Source organism: Pseudopipra pipra, chromosome 5 (assembly GCF_036250125.1).
Source record: "Pseudopipra pipra isolate bDixPip1 chromosome 5, bDixPip1.hap1, whole genome shotgun sequence".
Lineage (NCBI taxonomy): Eukaryota > Metazoa > Chordata > Aves > Passeriformes > Pipridae > Pseudopipra > Pseudopipra pipra.
In genome coordinates, this window is record NC_087553.1 from 12,009,403 (window position 1) to 12,022,160 (window position 12,758).

Sequence of the window (12,758 nt, forward strand, 5' to 3'; positions counted from 1 at the left end):
ATTCCCATTATCATGGCAGCCTTGCTTATTACTGAATACTAGTCTGACATACTGGTGGCAAAAGTAATTTAGACAGTGTATATCAATGTGTGTTAGGGAAAGATTTTTAAAGAGCCCTGAAGGGATTTGGGAGCCCATCAACAATTAATTTCTTACGGTGGCTTTGAAAATAGGATATGCAACATTCACACTTAATCCTTCCTCCTTTCCACAGCTGTTTTATTTTTTCTGTGTTTTGTTGTGTGGAAAGGAAGCAGTCATCAAAATTATATCAGAATGTTTGGTGGTGAGGTGGTGTTCATTTGGTAACTCAATTTTCACTGGATGCAGTGAAAGACACGAGTACTCAGCATTTCCTACCTCTAGTCCAAGCTGGCCAAACTCACATTTGTGTGGTAGCTTGTGTTTCAGTGTATCATGACTCCTTTCACTTTAAGTGGGGGGAAAAAAAAGAAAGAATGAATATAATTTCCCAGCGTTTTGTGTTGTGTACTAGGATGTCATATCCCACATACACATCCCTTAGAATCTCACACAGGTGTGGGACTCCAGCCAAACTCAGTGCTGCCCCAAAACCAGTGTTGAGTACCCTCATTTTTATCTTACTGTGTGGGCATGGAAAGGTGGACCTGTATACATGACCTGAGCTCAGACAGAAGAAGGTAGAGAAGAAGAGACTCTGAAAGGAACTACGGTTTACTCAGTTAAAACTCAAAGTATTACACTTAGATTTAAGCATTTTCTCAAGTCTGGTTGATTTTATTTTTTTTTTTTGCATCAGTTCATTCAGATTACTTCATTTCACTTCACGTTAATTGCTGCTCTGAAGTAGGTCCTTAAGGGATCCAGGATAGGTGGGGTGGGTGCTTGCACAGCAGAAGTTTCCTATCACACTGGGTGGCATTACAGGTTTGATTTCACTAACAGGTATTGTTCCCCATTCAAGTGTAGAAAGAAATCACTACTAAAAACCGAGGAAATGTTAGATTTTAAAAAAAAGCTGATTTGTCACTTTGCTCATTGACTATGAACTGAATAGACTTCTAACCCTTAAAATACTTTCTCCCCCCTTTTCCTTTTTATTGCCTGGAATCTTAAGAGCTTTATCATTTGCAGTCATAAAATGAAAATATACACCAAACCCTCAAAGGGCAAGTATGAAATTAAATTATATTTGGGCAGCTGTAACCTTTTAAAACGATCAGATTCCAGTTAATGTATTTCTTCCTGTTCCGAGTGCTGCCATGGTGTTTGATGGTGGGAAGCAGTCCAAAGGGCATTGGGAGATAATAAATTCACTGGAAATTTCACCCTGAGGCGAGCCTCGATACACCAAGGCTTCCATTTAGCAGGACTGACCTAAAAATCTTGTCACATCCAAAGGTCACTTAGGTTGGGGTTGGTGTGTCCCATCTATCTTTCCCTGGTGCAAAGAATGACAGCTGAGCTCATAAACAGCCATCGGAATATGGAAGACAAGCAAGGGGGAGAGGGAAGAAGGATAATACCACTGACAACTTCTTAGACTTCCTCTAGGCCAGTGAGAAAAGATATCATCTTTAGGGTTGCTTGTTTCAGCTTCTGCAGAAGTGGCAATTCACGCCAAAGACGTTACAGTTAACTGTGGTGGTGTAAAACAAGGGATTCCCCACCTGTCTGCAAATGCTGAGTAATCCTACACATTATACTGTCCCTGAACATATCCTGCTTGCCACCAGTCTTGTTAGTCAAAGCAGTTTAGAGTTTTTACAATGCCTTAGTTTCAAGGAGGGTCAGAAGTCTAAAAGGCTGTCAGTGATGACACTGATAGGTGTCATCTGTAAGAACAGTGGTTCTAAGGGAAACAGTTTGGCACTAATTATAAACAATACTGGAAGGTAAGATATTTTCAGTCTCATGAGAAAAATCTGTGATGTACATCCTCTAGGATGTTGCTTATCCTAAGCTTATTAAAATCAGTATAATACTCCCACACAGCAAATTGAAGCAAAAGGCCTTTCAGGATGGCTGTTGTCTACCAGTCAAAGTTCTTTCTTCTGCAATGGGAAACTCTAGTAGATCCTTCCTGTGCTTGCACTTCATTAAATACTGGGGACAGGGCTCAGAGTTGCATAACAGAAGTGTATTTGAAGGACGAAGATCTAACTTACCATAATTGATCTTACTTAATTGGGGATGAGCCCTGCAGCATATGTCCGTTGTATCCTAACAGTGTGAATCTCCTTCTCAAAATTCCCTAGGAGGAGAATGAGAAAGGCTGGCTGCCAGTCACTGCTGGGATGCAGGCAAGAAAGATTCCTTCTTCTGCATCCTGCCTTGGTCAGAAAAAGAAACTGTAGTTGGTGTTCAGTGTCCTTCTGAAATAAAAATTAAAACTAAATAATTTATGAAATCAGTGTAACCTTGGACATGCACAAAAAAATCCGAAGGAAACACACATGTTCCATAATTTGCAAGATATTGAATAAGTTAGATTTCTAACTCCTTCTGGGAATTTGCTGACGTCTCTCCATGAATTTTACTAAATCAGATCCTTCTGAGGAGGATTGTAAGTTGTATGTTCCTTTACTTGTTAAAACTAAATGGAGTATAACTGTTATTTTCAGAAGTATTTCACACATTCTTACAAACATACTATATTTGAGGCAAACACAGTAAAGAAGGGCAAGATTGGCCAGCTGTCAGTGTTTGTCTTCATTTTCCTTGGGTTCACACTCTACTTTATGTTAACATGTATGTTCTCTACACAAATCCAAAGTAATTTGCAGGCAACTTTGGGGGAGTTATATGCCCTTTCCCACATGTTCTCTGCTGAAAATGTAGCTGTGTGCCTCACCAGTTGTATGGCTTTGAGGAAGACAAAGTCGCTTTCCATCTGACTTGTGTAACAAGAAAAAAAGGAAATGTGTGTTTTTCATGAGTTCCAGAGAGGAAAGATATATTTCTCTTTAAAAAATTCAGCTGCTGACACAAAATTTAAAAACTGACATAGACATGCTGAGCACAGACTAGTTAGTTTTTTCCTTGTTTATACTGAGGATGGTGGGATGAGAATCATCTTTAGCCGTGGATGCCTAACATGTATAATTTATCTGGCATAAAGTTGCAGGTTCCATTTTAGTTTTTATAAAGGGAGCTGAGGGTGATTAGCTCAAGACTGGTCAGGTGGATTCCCCACTTATTCCCAGTTTGTGTCACTTTTCTGCTGTGGTTCAGTTTCTATTTTCATTTGCCCACGCAATTCCCATTAGTAAACAAGTAATGCTGGACCATAAAGTCAGAATATTTCTGTCATTGCTGTTGGGACATGGAGCCTCAAGACCAACTGACTTTGTATTTCTGTAGCGGTTGGAATTTGGGAAAGTCATGGAGTTGGAGGCAGTGCAGATGACTTTTTAAGTGCCAAGTATGTGTAGCTTCCCTGTGTCAGTTGAGTTTTCTGTCCTTGGGAAGAGGAGATATCCCATTGTGCTGGTCTCAGTACATTGCTTCCCTACATTTTTATAGCCATGTTCATCCCATTTCATGCCAGATGACTTTGGAAAATTGTCAGCGGTCCTGAAATATGTTAATCTTGTTAAATACATGATGGAAATATAGATGGTGAGAATAAGGATTGCATTTAATGCCTGCGATATTGGCAAGTGTTTTTATGTTACTTTAGATGCTGCTTTTATTGTAGTGAATATGATCACTTTGACCAAAGGCCTGTATTATGCCATGGTGTTAACTGGAGAAGTTGAGAGATATTTTACAGTTGCTGACTTTGGCAAAAACAAGAAGTATCCCAGCGTAATGGAGGACTTTACTGTTTCTTGCATTATTCATGCTTCCCACGCTGGAGTCACAAACACTGGGTAATGTTAATATTTGTCACGGAAAAATTTAATTGGCGGAAATGTTTCATATATTAGCGATAGATGGGAGGACCCACTAGAGACCTTCCCTATGGATTCCTTTAGCACTATCCCTGATAGTGATAAAGGAAGGGACTGTATGGAGTGGATCGTTGCTGTATGGAGGGGAGTGAGGAGGATTCCTGCTTGACATTCCCAGTCTTTCCTGGAACGGAGATATATTTACCAGTTGCTAACTGAAGAAGCAATGAGTACTGTTCACCCTCCCACTGCAGTGAACAGCCAGTCTTGGAGCAGCATAAAAAGGGTCAATCAAATAGGTCGTACATCATATGAGGAGGCAGATGTTAGAACATATTGTAATGGATTGCTGTGCAGTGTGTGAAGATGGCTTGTGGAGCACGGGGATGGGGGGAGAGGAGGAGCAACCAGCAATGTTTTCTGTCATGGTTGCTGAAAATATCCAAATTTTTGAGGAAAACTTCTGAAGGCAGGAAATTAAAGCGTTAGCATTCCTGCTATGTTAGACTTGTGGGTAGAATGACGGAGGTAGAAAAGGAATAGAAGCATGAGTTCCTCTGTAATACTCCGTGTAATATGAATAAGTCTAGGTATTATCTGTGCTTTGCCAAAGTCAGTGTTAGCCTTGGAACGTGTGAGTATTTTACCTGAAAAAAAAATTACTGAGCTTCAGACTATATTAAACACAGAACTGCTAAAATAGCTTCTATTTTAGCAGCGCCCCTAATTCACACCCACTCAAACACCTCCTCGCTCGTTAACCCCATCATCAGACCCAAGTAACTCAAGTGAAATGAGATGGCATTAGGAATGAGGTAATGAACAAAGATTTCTGGATAATGTTATTACTTCATGATAGCAGCTCTTGTTAGTGTGACTACGGTAAAAGCTTCTCGGTATTTCCATTGCAAACTCTTTGGTACTCCCACCCCTTCTGCTTTGCAGACGACTACTCAGCCAGAAGCAATTTAAAATTTGCTTTTACATCGATTTTGGCTCTTGTTTTGAATTGAAAAGAGTTTAGTGTTTTGGTACTGCTTTCTAAAACATAAAAACTGCTGGGGTTTTTCCTCTTAATCCAAATTTCCAGATGAACAGTTTAAAACACGGATTAGCTCTTTTTATAACCCAGTCACGTTATTAACAATTGAAAAATATCTCCTAAATATGCACAGTAATTTCTGTATTTCATGGTTTTGGACAAGCAGATCCATCTCTATGTTATAAAAAATTCCATAATTCCATACTAAAAATTGGTGTGAAGTGGACAATTTTTGAAAAGCACTGTTATCACTCAGGAGTTTCATGTCTTTTTTTTTTTTTTTAATTTACTTAGTGCCTCAAAGAAAGTTGTGAAAATCAACTTTAATGTTGACATGGGTGGATCAGATGTACTGATGGATTATAGAGCTTGTTACTATTTAAATAGTGTTAATACAGTGCACATCATTGGCTGTGGAATGTGTGGCTATGTGGAATTCTTTAAGAGATGAGTTAGAGGTTGCCGCCCTGTTGCCAATGAAGGGCATCCTTCTCGCCTCAATGACAGGAATTTGGAGGGATGTATTTCTGCATTCACCCTGTCTAGTCTTAAGAGCAAAATGGTGAAGAGTTAAAGTAGAGAGGGGACACTTCCATAGGGTAACCCCAGGTAAGCTGGAAGAGTCTGGGACTTAGCAGCTTGCATCAGGGTGGAAGTGGAGAAATGTGGAGAAGGTTGCATTTCCCACGGTCAGATTGATGCTAAGAAGTGGAAAGCTCACTCTTGGTGTGGGAACATGAAGGGCTCCAGCAGCTCTTTGTTACCCACATGGATTGGTGAAACTGGAAGCAGCCATCGTATTCCTCTTGCTGAGTATGGAGTTCCAAAGTTCATCCCATAAGTTCTTCTCGTACTTGGGTGATGTATAGCATGTGAGGTAACATGAAAGTTAAAGATGTAATTCCCTTTGACCTTCAGTCATGTTGTTGTGCCTACAGCTTCTTAAACCCCGAGTACAGCTTGTGCCAAAAGAGGAATGTTGGCATGAGTTTCAGGTCAGATTTAGGGCTTTTCGTGATGTCCAACCATGCAGTATCATTGTACTTTAGTGTTGGAGGTTTCATTGTGGTGAGAGTCAGAGACCTGAGGGATTTCAGATGTTTTCAGAGACCACTTTTGGGGGAACAAAGTCTCTAAGAATTAAGAACTAAACTTCTGTACGTGTCCTAATGAAATATGCAAAGTGTCACTCTTCCCATTACATCAGTGTAAGCATGGAAATAGTGAGATGAACCAGAAAACAGCTTCTTATGTTATTTCCTGAGAAGTTTGCCAAAGCTTCACAGAGGTTTCAGGCTTTCTGGAGTTTTATGGGCTCCATTGGAGGGGGAGTTTTACTGACCACACCCATTTTTATCATAAAATCAAAGAATAAAAAGATTGAACAGCTATTGAATTGTTTCTACTACTTCATTTTGTTAAAGGAGGACTTTTCTATAATTAATCAAACTCCAAAATAATGGAATTAATTGAGTGCTTTGCTACTCTCTCAACTCTTTTCAGTAATTTTGTTACTAAATAATGGCACTCCCCTCCACATACTCTAACATCTCCTCTTTGTAGGCTATCATCTCCTAACCTCAAGCATCCTAGTTTAACAAACTTGCATTTGTGTTTTTAAGCATCTAAGTTATCCAGTGTGTACAATGGGGCTAGTTTAAAGTTAGGCACTCCAATGAGTTTGAAGTGGGTAAGACTCACTGTTGAGAACATTAGGAGGAGTCTGACCAGAATGAAACTCAGCTGGTTTCTGATTTGGAACACAAATTCGCTCTAATTCAGTGAGGCTCAAAATATTCTGGTTCAAAGTTGGGGCAATTTCTATGTCTGTGGTTGGAATTAGTTTCCTGCAGCTCTAGTAAGTTTGAGTGACCTTTTCTGCAAGCTTTGGCTTTAATAATACCTAGAAAACAAACACTATTTTAGAATAGGGGGATTCCATGTGGGTTAAAGCTGAAGGAAAGGTACATGTAAGCTGGAGCTTTCCACAGTTCTTGTCATATATTCTGCTTTTATGGAAAGGGATCACAGTGCGCTGCCGGGAAGGACAACTGGTGCCCTGTACTGATACCACGACTTCACAACAGGATCTCAAAGAATGAGGTAGGACTTGTTAGCTTTCTGGAGGACTTGGGGAATGAGCATGTAAGCCAATGAACGTGAAAAATTATATGAGAGGTAGATGGATGTCATTGAACTTATTTGAAAACTTGCATTGCAGGACTGGCGTTCTCCCCCCAGTTAATAACCTTGCTCTACTTTCTCTACCCCCAAAAATAAAATAACTGATGCACCTGAATAAAGATGCCATGTCACATCCTATTAGTACTTCCTGCTAAGGAAAAAGGGAAGGAGAAAAAATGTCTTCAGAAGTATTCTAGGAATCAGTTTGTTTCAATTTAACTCTCAGAATAAGTACGTATCCTTTTGCGGGTCAAATGCTCTATCCATCACTGGTCCCTCCCTTTCAATATTCTTCTACCCATACTTCCCCTCTGTGTGTTCTTTTCTGAGAGGCTTGGCACAAGGGAAGCAGCTCAAATGCTTCCCTTTAAGGTATAGACATATATATCTGAGGTATAGACATATATGTCTTCCCTCCCTACCCAAGCTGGAAGAGAGTAGCCATGGCTCTCTGAGCCTGTGAAAATGAGCTGTGTTGAAAGTTGCTTATGATGGACTAAGAGTTTGTCACTCTCTCTCTCCTGTGCCTTTATCCAGACCCTTTGACCACATAATACAACTCAGTTCAAAGAGCAAATTAAAATTTTGAATGAGCTGATTGGATGTCACCGAGCTCTCAGATGCATCAGATAACCAAGGAACAATGTTAATTTATACCTCCAAGGACAACAGATACAATCATATGATTCTTTTGGTTCAGAAATATTCTGAACTAAAGACTAAAGACTAGAAAAGTACAAAGACTATACAGTGTTAAAGTATAAAAACTATAAAGACTAGAAAGGATATGTTTCTCATTTCACTGTTTGATATCATAATTAACAAAGGAAGATATAATTATGGGGGAGCTTTAGAATATATACAGCAAAAAAAAATCCAAGTGTAAATTTTTACATTTATTTCTTGTCCCTTCCTACAAACAAACTTGTCAACGTTGCACTGTTGCTTCTGGTAGGTGATTATCCTGTTTTTGCTACATTTAGGGAGGGACATCAGTATTTTAGGACTCTCTTCTTGTCAAAACTTGTCACAAAAGAGTTTCTAGAGCAGGCTGAATGCTGTGGTCCACACGTACTGCAAAATACCTATTTCACTACTTTATTTCTGAAGAAGAGGAGGGACAAGTCACTGAAGAATCTTAGAATCATCAAGATATAAGAACCTGATGCCATATCAGCATTCAAGTCAGCAAATCCATGTTCTTAAAATAAGAAATGCAGTTGACCTTAATCTTTCTACTACGAGCTCTGCACTCAACTTCAGGAGAAATAGAGTATTCAGATTTGAAGTAATTAATTCAGTATCAGTCCTAAAGCAGGCACAGAGTTTTCCTGACTTAATTCCCTGTTGAATACAACAACTTAAAATGCAAACAGAAAATCTATAAATAAAAACTGGAGAAAGAGTTGCTTAAGGAAATGTGTATAAAATAGTGAAATGCCTTAATTATAGCCCGGCAATCTGAAATATATAGAACCTTATTTGCAGTAATTCTGCTGGCAGTGTTTGCTTGTTAACTACTCTAGTCACTTAATGGATAACAATGAATGATTATATACAGTACCAGTCAAGTAAAGCAATGCAGTATGAAATAAGTATTTTGTCAAATGGCCACTCATAGAATTTTGGTCTCTTAAATGAGAAATTATCCTTACTGAAGTCAGGTGCTCTGAGCTAGTTGCCAAAAATCTGGATATGTATTAAAAAAAAAAAAAGAAAGCTCTTGGGAAACATACTTGCGGTAAACAAATAAGCAGTAGTGAGTTTTTTCCTACAAGAGTATAATGTCTGGGCCACTTTACTGACTTCAGGCTTCTAATTTGCAAAAGCTGTATTGGAGCAGTAGTCTCCATGTGGAACCTTCATACAAACACTTCATCTTCATTACAGAATAGTCAGCTCTATTCTGCATTACAGAATAGTCAGTGATAAAGGGAATGCAAATTATAAAACAAATGCTCCTTCTTAAGTTACACATCACTGTTGTTTGTTGGTGTTCTACATTACTACTGACCATCTTACTGTATAATCCTTAAAGAGTATGCTATCAAAAGTATGTCCTTACATTAAAGAAATTCTTTTACCTTTTTTTCTAGCAGGAGAAGTTCCATTGGCATAAAAATAATTAATGGTAGCAAGAATACATTATAGTCTGGTGCTGCACAGCAAACTATAGGAATAAATTGTTGCCAGCTTATTTTTTTTTAAATATTTTAAAATATGTAAAATATTAATTACTTTCCTTGAAGGGGACACTGTTCATCTGCAACATTTCATCCAACAAGCTTTTTCCAGAAGACATTATCAAATTTCCTCTCCAATATGCATTCCATATAGTCACTCTATTTCAATTACTGTCATATGGTGTGAACATGGTATGTATGAATATGTAGGCCACTTGGGCAGTTTTCCAGTTAAAATCTCTTCATTTGTAAAGAGCAGGCAATCTTAAACACACAGTTTGCAACGATATTTTATCACAGAAACTAACAGATCTTATTAGCTTGTGATAGGAAGTGTCTATTGATAAGTTCCTACAGTTACATCCTGTAGAAGGATTGTCTTCTTGTTAAGGCATGGGACAAAGGAGCCATGAGGTCTAGGCTCTAATCAGGAGTTTCCTACAGTCTTCCTGTGTCACCAGGAGCAGTCAGTTGATGTCATGGGTGCTGGTTCTCACCTTGGTAATATTTGAATAGCATTTATCCACTGGCAAAATTAAAGGCTACTTTTCAAGGAAAACTGAATTCCTTAACATTTGAGAATGTTGAGGTTAGTGTCTTTCCCATAGAAGCTACTATAAATACAAATATAGTTGTGCTTTAGCTAAAATGTTTGTCCTATCCATCAAAATTACATCAGTTTCTAAGAAAACTCAAAGAGCTGCCATAAATTGTACCTTCATGTTTCACTTTATCCGCTGTTACTGTTCTACAAGCAAAGCAGTCATTGTTTTTAATGTACTGCAGTAGAAGTCTTTATTGCTTCAGATGCAAACTTAAAGCTCATTCAGGTTTTCAGTGACCTGGACTCCAGCCTTTTTTCTGGATGCCAGGGATCCCCAGTTGGTCATACCATGGAAGTTCCAAATGAGAGAAGAACTAGTGCATTCATCCTGGCACGGGCAAAGCGGTCCTGTTGACTACAGTGAGATTATTCTCAGGAATAAGGGCTGCAGGCCTGGAATCCTAGAGATCAGCTACCAGAATCATATTTTATGGAGACTTGTGGTTACTGATTCTAAAAGTGATGTTTTTTCTAATATGAGAGAGATGGTGGTTACAAGGCTGCGCTTGTAACTTGCTTGCAAGAAGTGTATAAATGAAGCCTTGTTCTGTTTGTGAATGCTTCACAGTTTTTCTAATGAGAACTTGTTTTTCTACATGTTTCCTTCTAAGTCTCAGGTTTTTTAAGGCTAGAGGGACTATTAGATTGTCTGGTCTGACAAAACAAGATGTAAAATATTATTGGGCATAATAAACTCCTTGTTTAAAGTTCATCTTCCTAAAACACATCTGATCTTGACTGAAACATCAAATCGAAATTTCTCTAGGCAGTTCCTCCAAGTGTTACCAATGCTCTCTGAATAAAAGCAATATATTACTTACCTATTAACTTTCCAGGTCTTAACTTTCAAATATTTATTACTGTTCCTTGATACATGATTTACTTACCTGTCTTCCTCCCTTAGGCTAAATACAGAGCATAGCGAGGTTGGGAGCTTTCAAAGGAAGTTAGCTGGTTTCTGTGGCCATGGGAAAGAACAGTGTAGCTTTTCAACATTTAGTGTATCTTCTCTAGTCTCTGCGTGGTCCACAATTTTGAGATGAATTCATCCAGCTTGCTATTTTTTGCTTGGTGAATAAAGGAAACACTGGTTCAGGCAAGGTCCTCTGCCAGAGAGTCTCTCTGCACTTTGGCACTGGCAGCCAGGGCAATTTCTAGTAGGAACTGGGTGTGATAAAGGCAGATGGTAGGTAGAACAGTAATAATTCTCCAACTCTGTTAAGAATTGTAAAGAACAAAACAAAATAAAATAAAACCAGAAATAAACCAAAATACTGTCAGTACATCTCAGGATCTTAACCTCTATTGTTATTATCTGAAGTTATCCCAAAGTGAAAGCTAGCAATTTCACCTTGCAATGGGTTCTTTGGGCAAGGTTTTAAAGGAGGTTATTGACTTTGTGTTCAAATATTATCTTTTTTTTCTTTCTGAAAATCTCCCAGTTGATGCAAACAAATGGCACCTTAAAGCCTTTGCTGAAGTTTAAATGCACAAATTAGCATGTCCCTTTGAAATGTTTGACTAACAATCTTTGAAGGAAACTCAGACAAAGAAAAGATGAAAATCTGGCATTTGTTCCTTTCAAGTATGTAATGAGAAGCTAAATGAAGAACTTTTTTCATAGAATATCTAGAAGGCATTGCTACCAATCACTAATGAGTGCAGCTTTAATTCTAATTTCTGTAGTTAAGTTTTTATCTGTGTTGCCAGTATCTTTTAAAAACTATCTTACAGTAGGATATACGTAAAATGCTCATTTAAAACGAATTCCTTTTTCTTCCTAATTCCTCTGTCCTTTTTTTTCAATTAAAAAAAACACCTGAACAGATCCAAAATTAATTCTTTCTGCAGTCAAACACTTCTCAAGCGTTATATAAGCATAAATTTTAAGGTAAAGAAAATTAAATTCATGTATTCCGAGTGAGAGAATCTCATTTTATACCATATTCCCCTCCAGATTATGCAAAAAAACAAAGAACAGGGCTATTCATGTGTATATTTTTAATGATGGTTCTCAGAATGACAAAGAAATTGAAGTGTTGGATCAGTCAACAGTTCAGACACTCAGGCACAGTGGTTTGTAAATTCATCGCTGTGGTATCTTCACTGAAAAGCTAGTTTATATCAGAAACAAATTTATTGCAGTAACTGATTCGGTTTCCAGAGCCACCTGTCTCTGTCTCTCTGTGGTTTTTTTAATAACAGCTCTTAATCTCTACTGTTCACTAATAAAAATATTTTAATAAGAGATAATACTGTAATCCAAATGCCTATAGATGCTTGAATCAACTATCTCTGCCTATGTAATTGCTAGCACTTTGTTCAACCCTTTTTAAAATTGCTATTAAATCTCATTCTCATTTTCTGTATTAATGGAACAAGAATTCATTTTTAGTGTACCCTCCAAGCATTAATGAGCATTGTTAACATGTAACAACAATGCCCAAGGGGAAAGTTTTCAAAGCTGGCCTAACCTTAAGGCTTTGCTATTGATGTACTACAGAGTCATCAAGCCAAGAGCTCTTAGAGCTAGTCCATTTTGAGAGTTCAGCTGAATATTTCTGCTTAATATATTGGAAGAATTATAAATGGTTTGGGTGGTGACCTAGGGAGAAGGGGGATTTTTTGTTTAATAGCTTAAGAACAGAGGGGCAACATTAAAAAATTAACGATACCTCCTGCTCATTTTAAAGTGTATCACATTGTGCTTTTGTTCTGATGATTTTGCTTCCATACAGATTTTCATAAGAGGTTAATGAGAAAACATTAACAAGGCATGCAATATTGCACATGGGCAGGGGAGCTGAAACATAGTCATTTAGTTATAAACAAACAATAGATGTTACTTTTTAATTGCTTTTTCAGAA

At 38.0% G+C, this 12,758-nt stretch overlaps 1 protein-coding gene across 10 annotated transcripts in view; it reads left to right on the plus strand.

Moving 5' to 3' along the window:
- SOX5 (SRY-box transcription factor 5) overlaps nt 1-12,758 on the plus strand; it is a 300,825-nt gene that overhangs the window by 222,952 nt on the left and 65,115 nt on the right. Inside the window, exon 10 of one of the 10 annotated variants that reach the window (XM_064654447.1) lies at nt 6,943-7,023. The exons of the other annotated variants lie outside the window; for them this stretch is intronic. Coding sequence (XP_064510517.1) covers nt 6,943-7,023 — 81 coding nt within the window. The remainder of the gene's footprint in view (nt 1-6,942; nt 7,024-12,758) is intronic. 10 annotated transcript variants of the gene reach the window in all.